The sequence below is a fragment of the Gadus morhua genome, chromosome 15 (assembly GCF_902167405.1).
Source record: "Gadus morhua chromosome 15, gadMor3.0, whole genome shotgun sequence".
NCBI lineage: Eukaryota > Metazoa > Chordata > Actinopteri > Gadiformes > Gadidae > Gadus > Gadus morhua.
In genome coordinates, this window is record NC_044062.1 from 26,846,139 (window position 1) to 26,865,253 (window position 19,115).

Here is a 19,115-nt window from a genome sequence, read left to right on the forward strand (position 1 = left end):
GTCTGAACAGAAGACGCAAAAGTGGCGTCGCGTCTTCACTTTTTATTCCGCGTTTAGATGAGCATTTTCAGGAGGAAATCTGTATGCATACGGTGACGCAAAAGCGTCTGGAATTCGATTGGGTATGCATGTCAGGCAGCTAGGTGATGCTGTGATACACTATCACACAACACCATCATGTCTGAGTGCATGCTTAGAATCTTCCTTCTCTTATCTGCGCCTCGAAAACCAAAACATAATTACAGATCCTTCTCTATTCAGTAATACTATCTGTACTGTGGCAACCCCTTTCGTCGGCGGCGGGGATTCGGGAATTAATCAATGAAGCAGGGTTGCGGTGCAACAGGTTTTATTTCCGGCCACTCACAAAAAGGGAAATCATAAACAAACTAAGGTTCTTCCGTAATCGGGAATAAGGGTGCGGGATCTCCGGATCCAGCCCTTCCTCGGGGTCGGCGGGGAAACAGCTCCCGACGCCTCCGGCTCACTCCTGGGGGGGAAACGTTCTTTAGTTAACGTCGGGTCAACAACACGTCTCTTCCCGGTCAGCCCTCCTTCCCGTCACCCCCGTCCCCAGCCCTTAAAGCTCCTCTCTCGTCCCCGTCCCCCAGGTGCCCCCGATGTCCTTGATTGCCTGGGTCCGCTTGATGCTCCCTCTAGTGCAGCTGGGTGGAGGGGGATGTATCTTCCTTCCACCCCCCGTCCACGGGGAGGGTGCTGAAGCGGCTGGCCCCTGGCCAACGGCGTGGGGTTGCCACAGTACATTTCCTGTACATTTCGTGGAAAGACTCCTGTAAGTTTATTAGAGCTGCCAGAGCAGCTTGACGGTCTGACGCATGGAAATAATCTTTCCATGCAGGGAAATTTGTTTATTTCCCTGTACTCGTGCATGTATGTGACGTAAACGCGTACGCGATGTGAGAAGATCTGAGCAGAGTTTTGCGTCTTGGCAGTGTAGACTAGGGTTGGATTTAGTGATTTGTTTCTGTGATTCAGTTCGCGTCATTCAGTTCGACAAGACAAGTTGTTCGCGAATCGTTCGTTCGTTCATTCAGTCGAGTTTCCGTTAGCGGTGAATCGAATCATGTACGGTTCTCTGAGTCAGTCAGACTCAGCCCCTCCCGCGTTTGTCGTTCAGTCGAGTTTCCGGTAGCGGTGAATCTAATCATGGAATGCACGGTTCTCAGACCCTCGTTCTCATTCTCAAACGTCAACATTACAACTTTAACCAAACGCAGCGGGATGGGAGCGTAGTTGATTATTGAAAGTTTAACATAGCAAACTACACTGAACATTTCTAAACGTCATTTGCGTCAGTAAATGCGCCGGGTATTTGTGTGACGCAGACAGATGCGCCGACATCATGTAAATAAACCGGGCACTCGCGAGGAAAGCTGGAGGTTGTAGGCCTATTGATGTTGAGTGTTACATTTCCTTGATCAAGTTTTTTTTTAAATTAATTTTTAATGTAACATTTTCTATGTTAAATGTCAAATAAATTGTTCACATTTCTAAAGGAAAGCCGGAGACTCCAGCATTAATTGTATACTTTTTCGCGGTTATTCAGCTTCTTCTCCTCCGGAAAAACACGAGTAACATGTAGGGAACATCGTATGTTCACTCAAATTTTGGGTATTTTATCCACTATATAGTGAATGAAATTTACCACTGAGAATTCGAACACCACTACAAAATGGCGAGCACCCTCTATATCCGTGATAGGGAACGATTTCGAACACAGCTAAAGACTTAAACTCATTGCTCCCACTAAAGTAGAGGAGAGCTAAAAAGGAGGCTAAACTGGCATTTTACAGATTAAGCTGTTCAAATGTATTTAAAAAAAGTTAAGCAAAAACATGCTTAGATAAAGATGTTAAAATGTGTTAAGAAATGTGTTGAAAAACGCACAAAGATGATTAGAATGTTTCAAAAATGTTAAATGTTTTAAAAATATCTTTAAAATGTTTCAAAAATATCTTTAAAATGTTTCAAAAATATGATCAGAGATATTAAAGATGTGTAAAATATGTTCAGATGTTTAAAGGACAATTCCGGTATTTTGAACATTGAGCCCCCTTTCTGGTTTGTTTATGATGAAATAGAGTGGGTGACACCGAAATTTTAACTATTAGTCCTTTCTCGGGTATTTGGCTCATTTTGAATCGCTCCTGCCTGCTTCACAATGGTTGTCTGTGTGCATACACAAACCTGTCATCCCAGCAACCCTAAACGTTCGTTTTCGAAAATGTGCAAGTAACCGAGTGGTTAGTGGCATTTGTGAAGTTTAAAAAAAAATTATCGGCGCAATATATGGTTTCTGTCGTGTTTTATTGCACATTTATCGCCAGTTGATTTCAGTTGGAAGACTCATTACTGCTCGTTGATATTACTCCGCCGAACCGGAAAGGTGGGCTGTTTACGTTGGTTTGAAGTCTTGTACCGTGACTTGAGCACCTCGGATTAGGGAAAATCATTGAAAATGGAATATGAAAGGTGGCTTCTGGAGGACGCACTCGATTTTGAGTTTGACGGCAGAGGATATCGGTATGAACCAGAATACACCCAAGAGGAGCTACGGGAGATGGAGGCCAGGGCTACGGAGGCGCCTGAAGCTCCGGCTGAAGCGGTCCCCAGGATCGCGGGAAATTGGTGGTGTGCCTGTGGGAAGTGCAGGCAGATGCCGACGGAGCACGAAAGTAGGTGCTGCACGGAGTGGGACCTTGTCGTCACAGCTGGTATGGCCAACCTCAATGTCTCGGTCGACGAGACTGTGTCGCCCTGCATCTCTCTAAATGAAGTGCGCCATCTCCTAAATAAAACCGTGCTGGAGACTTTCTTCTGGGTCCCTAAAATTAACTGGAAGAAACGCCCCACACCCGAAGGACCGAATGGCCAACTGTCAGATAGGTAAGCTACATTGATGTAATGTATTTCATATTCAGATGCCAATTTGTATAATTCGCATGTAGCTCGACTATAATGTTTTTGAAAACGGTGCCACCGTCTCATTACTAGTAGTTACTGACCCAGTCTTTGCTCTATCCATGTTTTGTTACCCTCAGTCAATACCGACTTGTGGCTTATCGAGTCATTCTGGAGTGGGCCCTCAAAGGTCAACCACTGGGACGAGGAAATCGCCTTGCATTACCCAGTTGCGTGGTGTGGGCTGTTAGGGATGCGTTCCCATCCCCCACTGGACAGTATGCTGGGTTTAATCCCAGTGAGATAGAGGAATTATTCTGAATTCATTATTTTTATTCTTATTCCAATGTATATCTTACCCTTCTGTTCCTACCTTCTGTTCCTACCTAACTGCATTGCGTTTACTTTTTAATTTCTTCTCAATAAAAAAACTTTTGTTCAAAAATCGTTGCAGTTTTATTTAGAAAGTGCACTAGTGTCTGTAGGCCTCAACATCAAGTTGAGGCCTAATGGGTAAAGGTAGACATAGGCCGACTGTATTTACAAACACATTTACAACACTACCACTTGAACACCCTACACTTCACTCTTTATTACACCTCATTACTTTATTATCATTAATGCTGCTACTTATTTATTTTTATACTTATTTATTTTTATATTTATTTTATATATTTTTTCTTGCAGCTATGTGTATGCTGAGGAACCAAGCCTAATAATTTTGCTCTTGTGTAGCCTACTGTACAATAAGGGGTAATAAAAGTGATTCTGATTCTGACATATAAACAAATTTACAATCTGGATCCTTGGTTTTCAAACATCAGTGTGGCGAGGGAATCTGGATTGATGTTTCCTGATTAGATCTTCCTTGGGGGGTCTCTCCTTAGTGGCAATGTTTGCAGGCCGCTGGACATGTGGAATGTCTTCCGGTGTTCTTTCCTCCCTTCTCTCCAACACGAGTTTCACAAGGTGTTGCGTGAAGTACTGACTAGTAGGCTCATAGATCTTCTTGGCTACCCATTCCTTGCTCTGTTTTGGGAACACCATACTGTATCTTGGAAGTCCTACACAGAGAACATTATTTCTTAGCCAAGTTGTGACAAACACATTTAGGGGCTTACTTATGAAATCTCAATACCTTCAGAAGTCTCTGTCTGCTGTCGGCCGACATTGTAATTGTTGTCCAGGATGGCTAGTTGTGTTCGGGCTACCATGGTGTCGTACCGAAAATGCAGTCGTTTCGGCAGATATTTTAGCATAACGTTGTGGTACACCTCCAAAGATCCTGTAAATTAAAGTGTTTCATTAGACATTGAGAGAGTGACTACATAGGTTGAAAAGTTGCATAGATCTGTTTCATAATGCTATATACCTGTATGTTTGAAGCGAGTCATCTGCTCAAGGTCTTTCAGAAGTCTTTTATCTTCAACAATATTCCGTAAAGACTTGAACACTTGAGACTCTGGCTGGAGCCATCGCTTTGTCCTTTGCTGATCTGGGTTGAGAGCAGGGTGAGGGCATGCCCACTTTCTTCCATCTTGCTCCCATGTGTGCTCCCCACAGATGTGGTGGAGGACTGAGGTCCACCGTCGCTTCAGTTCCTACAGAATATATTACATTTCAAGACTATTTGATAATCTTCTGACTGGATTTCAGTGCAATCTTTATACATTCTTTATGCATTGGGGTTATTACCTCAGCACTCTCACCACAAGATGAGCATGAGAACCAAAAGTGATTGAGGATCGCCCGAATCCAGCCCTGCAGGACCTGATTTTCCTTTTTGTTGGCGAGTGCTACCAGTTTTTTCTTTATGCCTGAGTAATAGTAATGAAACACATTACCACAAATGTGGGTGAGCCAAATGTGAAGGTTCTCCTTCACAGTACAAGATATGTGGTCTTGATACATGGAAGGTCTATCAGGTTATGATTTGATGAGTCATTGAGTCAATCACAATTTACATTGTTTTGATACAACTATTTACCTTTTGATACATGCCAAGGATCAAATTCATGGTGAACATTCTGGAATTCCTCCCTCATTATTTTCCGAACTGATGTGGCCCGGTCTGTAGTGATGAGGTCTATATCTACTCCTTCATTGAAAATGAGATGGTTGAGGCCCCTCCTACAGCCTTGGGACTCCATGGCAACTGAACTGCTAGCTTCCGTTACCTATTGACGAAAGAGAATAGAAATGAATGAATTAGCAATAGCAAAAAAACAAATACAATACACCCACTGAATAATGCTTTATCTATACTCTGTCACCCAGAGTATAGTTTCACAAATCGGACAAGCAGCATTTTAGTTTTACCTGTAGTAGTTGAAAGTGAATGATCTCATTACTGGATAGAAGCTGAAACGAATAGGTGGAATACTTGCAGCTGTAGCCTGTAGAATATAATAGCGTGACAACATGTGAGTCCTCCTTACTATCCAGAGGAAAACATTTCCAACAGTCTTACAATCCATACCTCCATGTTATTGTATTAAAGAAAAAAAACACACTCACCTGGTGAGTCAGACCTGGCATCTCCACACAGCTCTATGGACTCGCCTTCAGCCTTTTGTCTAATGAGTCGCCTAATGAGATTCTCATGATGATCCTTGTATGCAAAGTGTACTACTGGAATAAGGTAGTCGGATTGGATGGAGTAGTACTGCGATTTCTTCAAGAGTTGCAAGTTTAGGATGCTGGCCCACTCGTGTACTTCAGTGAAAGTTGTTCCAGAGAAAAGCGTAGCAGCAGAAACAAGCAAGTTATTCTGTGCCATTCCTCTTGCATCAGGACATGATGCCCACTTGCCATGATGACTATTCAAACATGTCCATTCAATCTTTAGTTGGCTGCCTGTAGTTGTCACTTTTTTATCAGTGATTTGTGCGGCACATATATGGCATGTTCTAAACAGTTGCATGATGCTAGACTCGTTCACAATCCATTTTCTTTCATCCCACTCCCCTTGCTCTTCTGAGGCACTTGAACTGGAGGTTTCACTTGAACTTGACTGTTGACTGAGGCTGAAGCTCATGTCTTTTGGGTCATCCTCAATGACTGAGGAAATGCTTGTGTCCATTTGAAGTATCTCAGTTTCACAATCATCTGGCTGTTGAAAAGTGAAGCAAAGGAATACTTACAATTATAGTGATAACTAGAAAATGCATTTCCTGCAGAAAATGTGCTGTAGTGCAAAGTGAGGTTGAAAATATGTTTTAATAAAGCCACATAGATTAAGACATAAAGAAACGTGTGTCTTAAATCAAGTGATGGGGTTTGAACAAAAGTTCAAAAGTCTAAATGGAGTAAACAATGTAAACATTTGAGAAAATGGAAATGGTTGAAAACAAATAGAGTGACAGCTGAATGAAAAGCGCAAAGCAAAAAAAAAAGAAATGTAAAATAAGTGTGTGTGTGTGTGTGTGTGTGTGTGTGTGTGTGTGTGTGTGTGTGTGTGTGTGTGTGTGTGTGTGTGTGTGTGTGTGTCCCAATCTGTCAGGACAAACTGCCCAATCTGGCAACACTGCTGAACGTCCGAAAATATTAAAAAAATCTGAAAAAATCTCTGCGATTCCAAGCTATTCTGAATATTTTAATATTTGAATGGAGTCTCTAGGTGAAAAATTGAGGAAGGAGATAGGTCCCAGTTTGTAGAGAAGAAAGAAAAAAAGAAAGAAAGAAAGAAAGAAAGAAGATACAATAGTTGAGCGCTGCATGCAGCACTCACCTAATCAACATTGTATCACCACAAGTAAGGCAACAATATAGTAACAATATAACTTACAGATAGTGAGAGCCTCTCCCTGATCACAGGGAAAGCAAGGTAACTGCCAGATAAGGACTTCCTTGGGGATTTATTGGATTGGTGAGGCCGTGGCTGTGGACTGGTGAGGACCAAGGATATGCTGGAGGTAGAAGGCTGGTCCACCACACCGCCAACAGCCTGTAACAAGTTGCAAAACACAACATCTCATCAACATTACTGACACAAATATTGTTGTTATGGCTCAGACTGCCATTTGAACAGTGGTTCAAGCGATTATGTTATGCATGGTCGCCTGAGTATATAATAATATAAGATATATAATATGGGCTATAGATATCTATATATTATATATCACGGCCAAAATCACGGCCGTATGATGCCCATGTCTGATCTAACCCCTGTGGATACCCCATCAGCTCTCTTTAGGAGACGTTACGATCAAAAAAACATTTTAAAAACGCTATTCTAGGTCAAAATACTAGTAGGCCTATAGACTAACTTCAGAATCATCGTCAAAAACATCAAGCAGCAACAACGAACTCGCTGTTTTGGTCCGTGTAACCTTCAGTTCGAGTCAGATGTTCAACCTAAACTAATCATAAACATAACGTTGTACATGATGTCTAGCTTACCCCGAGGTTTTCTTCGTCTAGCGTTGGTCCACAAAGCGTCGGTACAGCTGCCCTTTTCAGATGCAGTCTCTTCGGACACTCCTTTCGATGACTTGTTGATTTCAGGTAGTCCTCAGGCCGAAAGTGAAAGGCGCAAACGCGATGGTCGGCTTCCCGAAGTACATTTACTGGGGTGTTTATGTCGAACCCGAGGAATGAAAGCCACAACTTTCTGACTCTATGACTTTTAGGTGTGTTGAGAGGAAGCCGATGACAACTCCTTTTTCTAGAGATCTTCCCGCAGTTTCTGACCGCACAAATTCTTCCCATAATCGACTGCACGGTAACCACAGCTGATGCCTTGGTTTTGAACTCGACAGAAACTGAAGTTGAACGTCTTCTTCTTATTATTATTATATATTATTCTATATTATATTAGTTATATGTATATATATATATACATATAGACCTATATATATTATTATTATGCTTCTTCTTCCTCTGGAATATTGTCGTCAACAGGTTGTCGAACTATGTAACCAGCTGTGTAACCATGGTTACACAGCTGGTTACACAGCGAGCGGAAGTTTATATGCGGTTGTGAGGTATCTGAAAAAATAGTTCCAATTAGCAACTAACACGGATATAAACCATATATTGCGCCGATAATTTTTTTTTAAACTTCACAAATGCCACTAACCACTCGGTTACTTGCACATTTTCGAAAACGAACGTTTAGGGTTGCTGGGATGACAGGTTTGTGTATGCACACAGACAACCATTGTGAAGCAGGCAGGAGCGATTCAAAATGAGCCAAATACCCGAGAAAGGACTAATAGTTAAAATTTCGGTGTCACCCACTCTATTTCATCATAAACAAACCAGAAAGGGGGCTCAATGTTCAAAATACCGGAATTGTCCTTTAAGATATGATCGGAGATGATTAAAGCGAGTCAGTCAGCGACTAGTGGGTCTGGGAGGAGTCGAGTCTGAGAACGAATGAGACGAACGAGATGAACTGGACGAACGAGACGAACGTGACGAGTGAAACGAACGAGACGAACGATTCGAACGAGAGAGAGGAACCAGTTCGGTAAGTTCGTCTTAAGGATTCGTTCATTCGAACTGATTCGTTTGCGACCGAGCCTACTCTAGTGTAGACGGAATCAAAACGGCGGAATCACCACTCTCGATGGTGGTTTCAGATTTTTGCGTTTTTAAGCCCCAAAAACGCTGTCACCGTCTAAACGAAAGGCACTTCCGATAAAATATTTTGTCATTTTTACCCGCAAGCTTCCTTGTGTAAACAGGGCCTTAGGTTTATGATAAAACTGAAAGAATTGTTCTGCCATCCCAGTCGATAGTGATCTGCTTTACTGGCAGATGGTTTCCACTTGTGTCTATGTCGTATCAAAATAGAAACTACAGTGCACTGAGAAAGTACTATTTTATATTTACAATCCAATGGTCATGGTTTGTAATTCCATTCATTTTGGTGATCAACCAGAGCTGAGCACCACAATTTAGTAGGACTTGGTGTGTATGTGTGTGTGTGTGTGTGTGTGTGTTTGTTTATGCGTGTTGTAGAGTCCATAAATACAGTTGCTCAGGGTCAACCCTGAGCAATGATATATACATACATAAAAGATAAATGATACAACCTAAGAAATACAAATATACAAACCACATACATTTAAGGACAATGTAAATATATATATATAACACTGCATATACATACACACATAAGACAGCACTGTGCAAAAGTATTGTACAGTATTGTGCCAAAAGGGCAAGAATTATAGTCCTTGTTTGAGGTCAGAGATTACAGAGAGGGGGTGTCTGACTTTCTAAGGGAGGCGTTGTAAAGTTTAATGGCCACAGGCAGGAATGATTTCCTGTGGCGCTCAGCGGTGCATCTGGGTGAGAGGAATCTTCTGCTGAAGGTGCTCCTCTGCTGGGCCAGTGTGTCGTAGAGAGGGTGTGAGACATTGTCCAAGATGGACTGAAGCCTGGACAGCATCCTCCTCTCTGCCACGGTCGTCAGGGTGTCCAGTTCCTCCCCCACAACATCACCGGCCCTCCTGATCAGTTTGTCGAGTCTGTTGTTGTCTGCAACCTTCATCCCACTGCCCCAGCATGTGACAGCGAAGAAGATTGCACTGGCTACAACAGACTCATATAACATCCTCAGCATCGTCCGGCAGATGTTAAAGGACCTCGGCCTCCTGAGGAAAAAGAGTCTGCTTTGGCCTTTTTTGTAGACAGCCTCTGCATTTCTACTCCAATTTATTATTAAAATACATCCCCAGGTACTTGTATTCCTCAACAGTTTCCACAGAGACCCCCTGTATGGAAACAGGGGTCACTGGTGTTTTCTCCCTTCTCAGATCCACAATGAGCTCCTTTGTCTTTGTCACGTTGAGCTGTAGGTGATTAAGCTCACTCCAAGTGACAAAGTTGTCCACAACAGTCCTGTATTCACGGTCATCCCCCTTTTCAATGCAGCCAACTATTGCTGAGTCATCAGAAAACTTCTGAAGGTGGCAGGACTCAGTGCAATAGTTAAAGTCTGAGGTGAAAAGGGTGAAGAGGAAGGGAGAGAGGACAGTCCCCTGTGGGGCCCCAGTGTTGCTGATCACCTTGTCAGACACACAGTTCTGTAGGCGTACGTACTGTGGTCTGCCCGTCAGGTAATCAACAATCCAGGACATGATGGGGGCCTCCACCTCCTTCGCAGTCATCTTCTCAGCCAGTAGAGCCGGACGGATGATGTTGAAGCCACTGGAGAAGTCAAAGAACATGACTCTCACAGTGCTTGCCGGCTTGTCCAGATGAGTGTAGACTCTGTTCAGCAGGTAGATGATGCCGTCCTCAACTCCCGGGCGGGTAGGCGAACTATAGTGGATCAGTGAAGGGCCTGACCATAGGCCTTAGCTGCTCCAGGATGAGCCTCTCAAGGGTCTTCATGACGTAGGACGTCAGGGCCACCGGTCTGTAGTCCTGAGGGGTGCGGCTTCTTAGGTACAGGAACGAGGCAGGACGTCTTCCACAGCACGGGGACCCTCTGGAGGTGCAGGCTCAGGCTGAAGACCTGACACAGTACTCCATATAGCTGGGGGGCACAGGCTTTAAACACCCTGGGAAACACACCATCGGGGCCTGTCTTGTTAGCTGTCTTCTCACCAGGTCAAGCATGAAGGACACTGTGGAGGTGACAGTTGGGGGAGGGGTGAGGTCCTCGGGTTGTAGAGGACATGATGCAGAGCAGGGGGGAGGGGTGGAGTAGGTAGGTGTGAATTGAGGTGTCGAGGGGCAGACAAGAGGTCTGTAAGAAGAAGGAGTAAGGGGTGGTGGAGTGGCAGTAGGTGTTGGGCAGCCAGCAGAAGAGTCTTGTGGGGGAGGGGCCGCAGTATCAAACCTTTTGAAAAATAGGTTCAGTTCATTGGCTCGGTCCACATGGCCCTCCAACCCCATGCCACCAGTCTTCTGGAACCCAGTGATGTTTCTCAGACCACTCCTCACATCCCTCGTGTTGTTATGCTTGAGTTTATTCTCCAGCTTTCTCCTGTATCTGCCTTTTGCCTCCCTGATTGCAAGTTTGAGTACCCCATGTACTCTCCCCACCTCATCACGGTTGCCATCTCTGAACGCCCCCTTCTTTTCTTTCAGGATGGCCTTAATGTCCTTGGTGATCCACGGCTTATTGTTGGCATAACAGGTAACAGTCCGAGCAGGCACATTGCAGTCCACACAGAAGTTGATATAGTCCATGATGCACTCTGTCAGCCCATCAATGTCCTCTCCGTGGGGCTCACAGAGTGCAGGCCAGTCATGGGCCTTTCACACCGCCGCAAAATCTGAGCCCGTTCCGGGCTAGCTATGGCCAGGGTTTTGGTTTCACAACGCCAGAGAACCGGCACCGGCCTCTAAAAATCAGTTCAACTCCAGCCCCAGGATTGAGCTGGGCTAGAACGAGAACTGCTTTTACGCCAAGGGCAGGGGGCGGGGTTATCCTTACCTTCATAAACAGGTAGACCAACGAAGACCGGCATTTTTAAAACACTGAAGTAAACAATGGACGTGAATCCGAGTCATTTTTTGGTTTTTGAAATTGAAAAAGGGCAAAAGGAATAAACAAATAAACAGCATTTTTCTGTTTTCTAAATCAAAACGGGAAAACTGAATAATCAAGTTGCTTGTTTTGTTTGCGTGATATTTAGATAAAAAAACCGCAATGAATGCCAGGAAAAGGGCACGTGGTTTAAAAAAAATATACATAAAAGACGTTTCAAACGTTCTATCGAGTCTCACGCATTCTACAATGGCCAGCGTGGGAGCCGGCGAGTCTGCGAGTGGACGATCTGAAACTAAATCGGAAACTAGATTTTTTCTTCGAGGGTTTTGCTCCACACAGAACCTCCTCACCGTCATAACGGAGCACTTCGGGACACCAGATTGCTTTTGAACGGTCCTGATCACGTCTAGTGTCTTTCCAGTGTCAAATAGTTAAACACGTTTTCTGCGTGTGGGATTCTAACTCCATAGGAGGCGGTTACAAAAGCGGCTGTTGACCAGGAAGCGGTTGCCGCCCAAGTGAACATGCACAGATTTTGCCCGACTGCTCGGCTTCCCCCGTGTTGAAACTTTCGGTGGCAGCCGCCCGGCGGCAGCAGCAACGGCAGCCACTTTTGAAAACGCCTGGGGTCTCGTTTATAAAACTGTGCGTGGGATCGTTACTAAAAGTGTACGTACGCCCAAAAGCCAAGTTTTGCATTTGCCAAAAAATATTCAGACTTATAATACCCTGCGTACGCACACCTCTAAGCAATCTTTGCTTTATAAATCACAGAGTTCCTACAAGTGTGCGCAGCTGATTCAGCTTCAATTTCCGCCCTGTACACGCCCCTTTTTAACCATAAATGGTCAATTCAAACAATGGCAGAAGGACTGAGAAAAGCAAAGAAGTGAAATTTCACGGAGGTTGAGGTGGAGACACGTGTGGGTGAGGTAGAGGCCCGAAAAGTAGTTTTGTTCGGCGGTCACGGGATTGGGATCACTAACAACAAAAAGCAGAGTGAGTGGCAACATGTTGCTGCAGCAGTGAACTCTGTCATTGGCATGGAGCGCACAGTACCAGGATTAAAAATACGTTATAGTAGCTAACGTGAACTTTAGCTACTAACCTAGCACGAACAAACTGCACAGAGAGCTAAGATGCGTTGGTTAGCATAGCTGAAAACATTAAAATGAGCACCAAATCCAAGTGTGATAGGGCTCATTTGAGTACAAAACATTGTACAGTTTACATAGAGTACTCTACGAGCCTATGGATAAACATGAATGCATGAGCACCAAGAAACAAACTGGTGCTCCTGTGAGAACCAGATCAAAATTGTTACGTGCACCCCTGGCCATTTCCGTGTTACAAAACAACACAGACAGAGACACAGCTGCTGTGTTAGGCTAGCCATGATGATCAAATGCATTGTTGGACATAACCTTACTTTTAAAAGTAGTCACGATAGCATTCAAATAAACTAATCATAGCATAGCACTGCAATGAGGTTAAGAGTAGATTTAAAATGCCCCACTGTCATAGCTGTTGTTCTAATATGCATTGCTTTTGTGTTTTCTAGGACAAAGCAAAGAACCTTGCCGTCCTACCTTGGGAAAGAGACACAATGCACTCCACAGAAGGCAGCTGAACTGAGAAAAAGATCTTGAGAGTAAGTAATTATTAGCTCACTGTTGTTTGCTTTGAGCATCTTTTAGGATGGAAAGGCTGTGTCCATTCTTTGTGTCCTATATTTATTAGCTAGGTTATGGGTGTTTCTTCAGTTAACTTGGCCCTTTTCTTTGTGTCCTTGTTTGGATTGTCTAATAATTAATCTTCTTACATTGTAAGCAACATATGGCTCTATGAAAGGTGCTATGTTCATGTTGTTATTAATAATGATTTTCTTTGTCTTACAGGTGATCGTCAAAGACATGAGGCCTTTGTCCCTTGTTGAAGGGACAAAGGAGCCTTCATAGACATGATCGAATATGCCTGCCCAGGCTTCCAATGTCCCTCCAGGTGGTGGTTCACAAAGCAGTTGGAGAAGGCATATCAACATACTCTTGAAGATCTGAAGAAAGATCTAAAGAAGAAGTCCTCAAAAATCACACTCACCACAGATGCCTGGACAAGTATTGCCACAGAGGTATACCTCGGAGTGACCTGCCACTACATCAACGACAACTGGGAGATGGTCTCATTTGTTTTGTGCACGAAGCCCCTTGTGGACCGACACACTGCAGAAAACATTGCTCGCTGGATTGAAAAGGTTGCAGAGAAGTTTGACTTCTCTCTCCTTGATGATGTCCAGGCGATTGTCCACGATAATGCAGCTAATGTGGTCAAAGCCCTTAGAATCCTTGAAGAGAGGCATGGCGTTGCCTCACTTCGATGTGCTGGCCATACCACCCAGTTGATCGTCAACCGTGCTCTGAAAGAGCCCCGCATCAACAAGGCACTTGGGGCAGCAAGGAGCCTCGCCGGGTACTTCCATAGCAGCGATTTTGCCACCCTGAAGTTGAAACTCAAACAAGAGCAAATGGGCACAGCTGAACACAAGTTGACCCAGGATGTAGCTGTTAGATGGAATAGTTCTTACTATATGATCAAACGCCTCCTTGAGCAGCGGTGGCCTGTAACCGCAACCCTCTCCGACCCAGAGGTCACCAATGCAGCAAAGCACTACCTGGATATGAAAGCTGACCAGTGGAGCCTCCTGGAGGAGCTACAGCAAGCACTTGAGCCCTTTGAGCAAGCCACCGTCTTCCTGAGTGGAGAAGCATACGTCACAGTCTCTGTTCTGCCTCCGCTGGTGAAAGCCCTACAGAAGTTCACGCAGACAGTCTTTGAGTCCGCTCCCGTCACCACCTTATAAACAGCAGCCGCAGCAGAGATTGCTTCAAGGTTAGTTTGATTATCCAGCTCTTTAAATCTCTTATAGTGAACTAACTGAATAATTGAATTAAGCTTTCCCAGTTTGCATTCTTCAATGTTTTCCCATTGGCATTCTATCATGTAGAGCTATTGATTCTACTGTTATCTTTCTCTCTAAGCACCTTGAATTTCTTTGATCATAAGTGTGCAAATCAAATCCATTATTTTTCAGATGGAAGATTGAGACTACATATAATGAAGAAGGGAAAAATGTGTGCATCTTCGCCGCGGCCCTTGATCCGAGATTCCGAAAACTCAAGTTCCTGTCCACAGAAGACATCCTGAAGGTGAAAATCAAACTTCAGACCCTTGCACTTGAAGCCAGACGAGTGCAAGTGAGGAAACAACCACAAATACAAGTTGTTCATTCTGTTTTATTACATTGTTTACTACCAGTTGGTCAATTGCTTATGAATTACAGTTTTTATACGGCGTTGCTGAAGTTATCATTAATATTGCTCCGGAAACCAACTTTGGTAATCGGATTATTTCATAATATCCTTACTGCTGTTATAGCTTGAATCCTGTTTGTTTCAGCGCCTTGTTTAAAGGCTTTGGAAAATATGTGTTTGAATACTGCATCGTTTCTGATATTAGTTAGACTATGAATAACTTGTCACAGATATTCGTCACTTTGACTTAGCATTAGTGAGAAAAAATCAGAATGAAAATTCTTGCAAATTGTAAGCAAACTAGTGAATTGAACAGTGAGCTTAACATTTTTTGTTTCAACCAAAAATGTTTTGAGTGGTGGGGACCTGTAAGATGTAATCATCAAACACAAACTCTGCAAGCAGTAGTAAAATGTAAAAAGGATTCTGTAAGGCTACAAATCAACACTGAACACAGGAACAGGAAACAAGGCATAGTCCACCACATGCAGGAGTTAGTTTCTGGCCCAAGATCTTTGCCCACTCCATAGAAAATTCTGCTATTACATAGTAGGACTGCTGGATACTAAATTACCAAGATAATTACAAACATGCTCAGTTCAAATATGCATGGTGCATTTCTAAGAAGTGAATCACTTTTTAAAGTATTGTAAATTAGTACTCTACATATCCTGGATGAAATGTTGAACATGACTCTCCTAATGCTACAAGAATTGCTAACTTACCATTTGCAAAAATATAATGATTATGTCTTCATCGAAGATGCAACATGCATGGAGTTTTCTAAAGAGAGATGCTCCATATTATGCTGAACTGCTCGCCGTTGGACTTCGTCCATACCATCTGCCTATGGTAGATGGTACCATAGGCAGATGGTATCTCCCGCCATCTGCGGGAGATCCCGCATGTTATCATTGTTGCACTGTACATCCCTCCCTCTACAACCCAACATCTGCCTGCAGCATCATCCACACCACCATCTCCAAACTCCAGACTCAACACCACAGTGCCCTCATCATCAAGTCGGGAGACTTTAACCACGTCACCTTGGATAGAGTTCTGCCGACCTTCAAACAATACGTGAGCTGTCATACCAGAGAGGAGAGGACCCTGGACCTGATGTTAACATCAAGGATGCATACATCTCCTCTTCTCTCCCCCCTTTGGGCAGGTCAGATCATAACCTGGTTCTCCTCAAACCCTGCTATATGCCTCTTTTGAAGAGGAAGCCTACGACCACAAGGGCTGTGAGGAGGTGGTCGGGGGAGGCTTATGAGGCACTGCAGGGCTGCTTTGAGGTTACTGATGGGCCTATCACACCAAAAACAACCAAGAAGCAGTTCCGGGCTGTTGCTAGGGCCAGTTCCAAACAGGTTCCAGCCTTATAATAATAAGAAGAACCCTCGAGTCAGTTTCAAACATAACAACAACAATTTTGTCTTCACGTCAATCCGTGTATGGTTCGTTCTTTGAATATTCAGATTTAAAACAAAATCAGAAAAAACAATTAACAGCTTTTTCTTTTTTCTGATTTGGTTTTGAAGCCGAAAAAGGGCAAAAGGAATATACAAATAAAGTGTATTTTTCTGTTTAAATCAAAACGGGAAAACTGAATAATCCAGTTGCTTGTTTTGTTTGCGTGATATTTAGATAAAACCGCAATGAATGCCGGGAAAAGGGCACGCGGATTAAAAAGAAATACATATAAAGACGTTTCAAACGTTCCTTCGAGTCTCTCGCATTCTACAATGGCTAGCTTTATTGTTTTCCGTGGGAGCCGGCGACTTTGTCTGCGAGTGGACGATCTGCAACTAAATCGGAAACTAGATTTCTTCATCGAAGGTTTTGCTCCAAACAGAACCTCCTCACCGTCATAACGGAGCACTTCGGGGCACCAGATTGCTCTTGAGCGGTACTGATCGCGTCCAGTGTCTTTACAGTGTCAAATAGTTCACAAATAAAATCACCATAAGGTTCGAGTGCAGAAAGCAAGGAGAGTGGGAACAGGCGCGGCGCCAGGATTTCAATTTCGGATGGGCCAGAGTAATTTAGGATGGGCCACTATTTGTATCAACGTTATTCACGATCAAATATAAACAGCAACAACATCCGGAACGTCTAGTTTTTCAGTTCACAAGATCATAATCATGAAACGTGTTCGCACTTTGGTTAAATAATTTATAATTTAACTTAAACTACATGTAAATCCTGATGGCATGCTTAGGTTTAACGTTACTGAACTGGACGTTACCCACCCGGAAATAAGTTATTGTGATGTCACGCTGAACGGAAAAATAATACTTACCGTACTAACGTACATAGATTTGGAAATGATCCCGGACTGACTTGTGTGTGTGTTTATATTGCATTCCGCTGTAGACGAGCTTTGACAGCGCGGTGCGCCGCTCTCTCCCGTTAAGAGTGAATGTCGCTCACCCAGCGGGCCTCTCCCTTGTAAATGCATAGACCACTTATTTTTAACATAGGATTTTTTATGAAAGTAACCCAATGAAATATCTCAACATTTTGTAAGTTATTTGGCCTGAAACGCTAGCTTAGAAGATAAAAACATCAGACAAGCGGCAGCATGAAAGCAGGAAAAAAAACAGTGCTTACAATATTGAATTAGCTGTAAACAATAGGCAAGTAACAAGTCTTCTCCCATCTTTCTCTGACCATCTCTATAGGAGCAGTCTACGGGGTTTGCTTTTGAATACATCAATAATTTCATCATAGTCCAAAGTGACTGTAATATCCCTTTCAAATGTTAACAGACAGAGTGAGTTCAGGCGAGTGGTGAGCATTGAGCTCCTTTGGCAGTTTTTATTCTCTTGACGCTGGAGAAGACGCGTTCAACTGTACATGACGTCATAGGTATCAGTGCTTTTAAGAAGCTATGAATATGAGGGAAGACTTCCTCACTACATATGTCCATCACATCTAAAAGAGTTTTAAAAGTTTCTCCTCTTGCTCTCTTCCTTGCGGCGTGCTGGAGAAACACTGAAAGCTCTGACTCTGTCACGCTTACATGGAAAAACTTCCCTGCATCATTGAGATGTTTTGTCATGTCTGACAAGCTGCCCTCACAAGAAGTTGCCAATAGAGTTCCTGCTGCTTTCATGAGTCCGTATGAGTCGTCATGGAACCCGAGTTCATTCATCTGGCAGTCTATTATTTGGTTTAATATCGCTTGCAAGTCATCGTCACTCCTCACTCTCGTAGATTTTCCCAGTGACATAGTAACTACACTTTCCCGAAATCGACTCGGGAGCTTTCGTGAGCGGGACGGCAAAGATATATCCCAACTGTCAATATCATTATCTCCCATGATCTTATTCGTAATTGCCAGCATCTTCAAGAATTCACTGTCGCTGGTGCGGATGTCTGTCAGTGACTGTTTAAGGTTTTCAATCAAATCCACCGTGTCTGTAACTGATACATTGATGGACTGAAGGCCTTTGGTTGCAAAGTCTGATTTGCTGAATAGTTCTTTAAAGAGTACAAGGAGAAATATGAATTTCTTGGTTCGCATCTGTTGTAATAATGACTGCGCATCAATTTGACTCTGTCCTCCCTCTTCTGCATATCCCGATAGTACTTCAATAATTACGTCATAGAGTGTGGACACTTTACTCACTGCTGTTGATCTGGAACTCCACCTTGTGTCACATCCTCGCTCCAATTCCAGTGGTCTCCGATCAGGATGCATCTCTTTTTGTGCGCCGAGGAAGCGCGCGTGCCGTTGACTGCCACCCATGAAAGTGTGCAGAGAGTTCAGGGTATCAAAAAAAGTTGATGCATCAGACGATGTCCATGCGACAGATGCCAGCACCAGATTCAGTCTATGAGAGTGGCAGTGCACATAGATTGCATTTTGAAAGGTGCTCCTGAGGATGGCTTGAACACCCCCCTTATGTCCAGCCATAACAGACGCGCCATCAAATCCGAATCCCACACAGAGGTTTGGGTCCAACTCAACAGGTGCCACAACTTCCATTATTTTTTTGGAAATGGCTTCAGCTGTCATTTCTTCTGTATCCACAAGGCCGATTGCTCGTTCCCTCACCGATCCCATGTACACATATCTTAAACAGACGGCCACCAGCTCTTTTTTAGATACGTCCTTACATTCATCGGCTAGTATTGCATAGAAAGTTCCTTCTGATCCATGCAGTTCCTTTTTCATGCGTCGCAACAGCAGAGTGGATGCTGCATTTAGCAAGTCATTTTGAATGTCATGGCATTTTTGCATTGTTCGGAATGCCATCCAGTCGCCTTTGTATATCTGGATTGTGTCTGCAAACGAGTTTAAACAACTCAAGGAAATTACCGGCATTTTTCACCTCATCTTCATGTTCACGGAATCCGCGTAGAGGTATCTCTTGCTTTGCACATGTAAGCACAATGTCAAGTACTACTTTTATGTGCTC

The 19,115-nt window shown here is 43.6% G+C and overlaps 2 protein-coding genes across 2 annotated transcripts; one reads left to right on the forward strand and one right to left on the reverse strand.

Moving 5' to 3' along the window:
- The first annotated feature begins 2,263 nt into the window (after positions 1–2,263).
- Positions 2,264–3,378, forward strand: LOC115560419 (P2X purinoceptor 7-like). The gene is made up of 2 exons (XM_030379835.1): positions 2,264–2,907; positions 3,063–3,378. Exons 1-2 carry the CDS (start codon positions 2,480–2,482, stop codon positions 3,241–3,243), a joined length of 609 nt encoding a protein of 202 aa, XP_030235695.1. The 5' UTR covers positions 2,264–2,479; the 3' UTR covers positions 3,244–3,378.
- Positions 3,379–3,456: 78 nt separating this feature from the next.
- On the reverse strand, positions 3,457–8,059 carry LOC115560418 (uncharacterized). The gene is made up of 9 exons (XM_030379833.1): positions 7,324–8,059; positions 6,710–6,868; positions 5,440–6,034; positions 5,242–5,318; positions 4,910–5,099; positions 4,618–4,739; positions 4,295–4,523; positions 4,061–4,207; positions 3,457–3,986 (listed from the first exon to the last, which is right to left on the reverse strand). Exons 1-9 carry the CDS (start codon positions 7,630–7,632, stop codon positions 3,736–3,738), a joined length of 2,079 nt encoding a protein of 692 aa, XP_030235693.1. The 5' UTR covers positions 7,633–8,059; the 3' UTR covers positions 3,457–3,735.
- Positions 8,060–19,115: the final 11,056 nt, after the last annotated feature.

Excerpts from the sequence above, each read along its gene's own strand:
- LOC115560419 (XM_030379835.1), top strand. The coding sequence starts at position 2,480 with ATGGAATATGAAAGGTGGCTTCTGGAGGACGCACTCGATTTTGAGTTT. Across the intron at positions 2,908-3,062 it reads AATGGCCAACTGTCAGATAG|TCAATACCGACTTGTGGCTT; the intron begins GTAAGCTACATT and ends TGTTACCCTCAG.
- LOC115560418 (XM_030379833.1), bottom strand. The coding sequence starts at position 7,632 with ATGGGAAGAATTTGTGCGGTCAGAAACTGCGGGAAGATCTCTAGAAAA. Across the intron at positions 5,319-5,439 it reads TGCCAGGTCTGACTCACCAG|GCTACAGCTGCAAGTATTCC; the intron begins GTGAGTGTGTTT and ends TATATTCTACAG. Across the intron at positions 5,100-5,241 it reads TTCACTTTCAACTACTACAG|GTAACGGAAGCTAGCAGTTC; the intron begins GTAAAACTAAAA and ends TTTCGTCAATAG.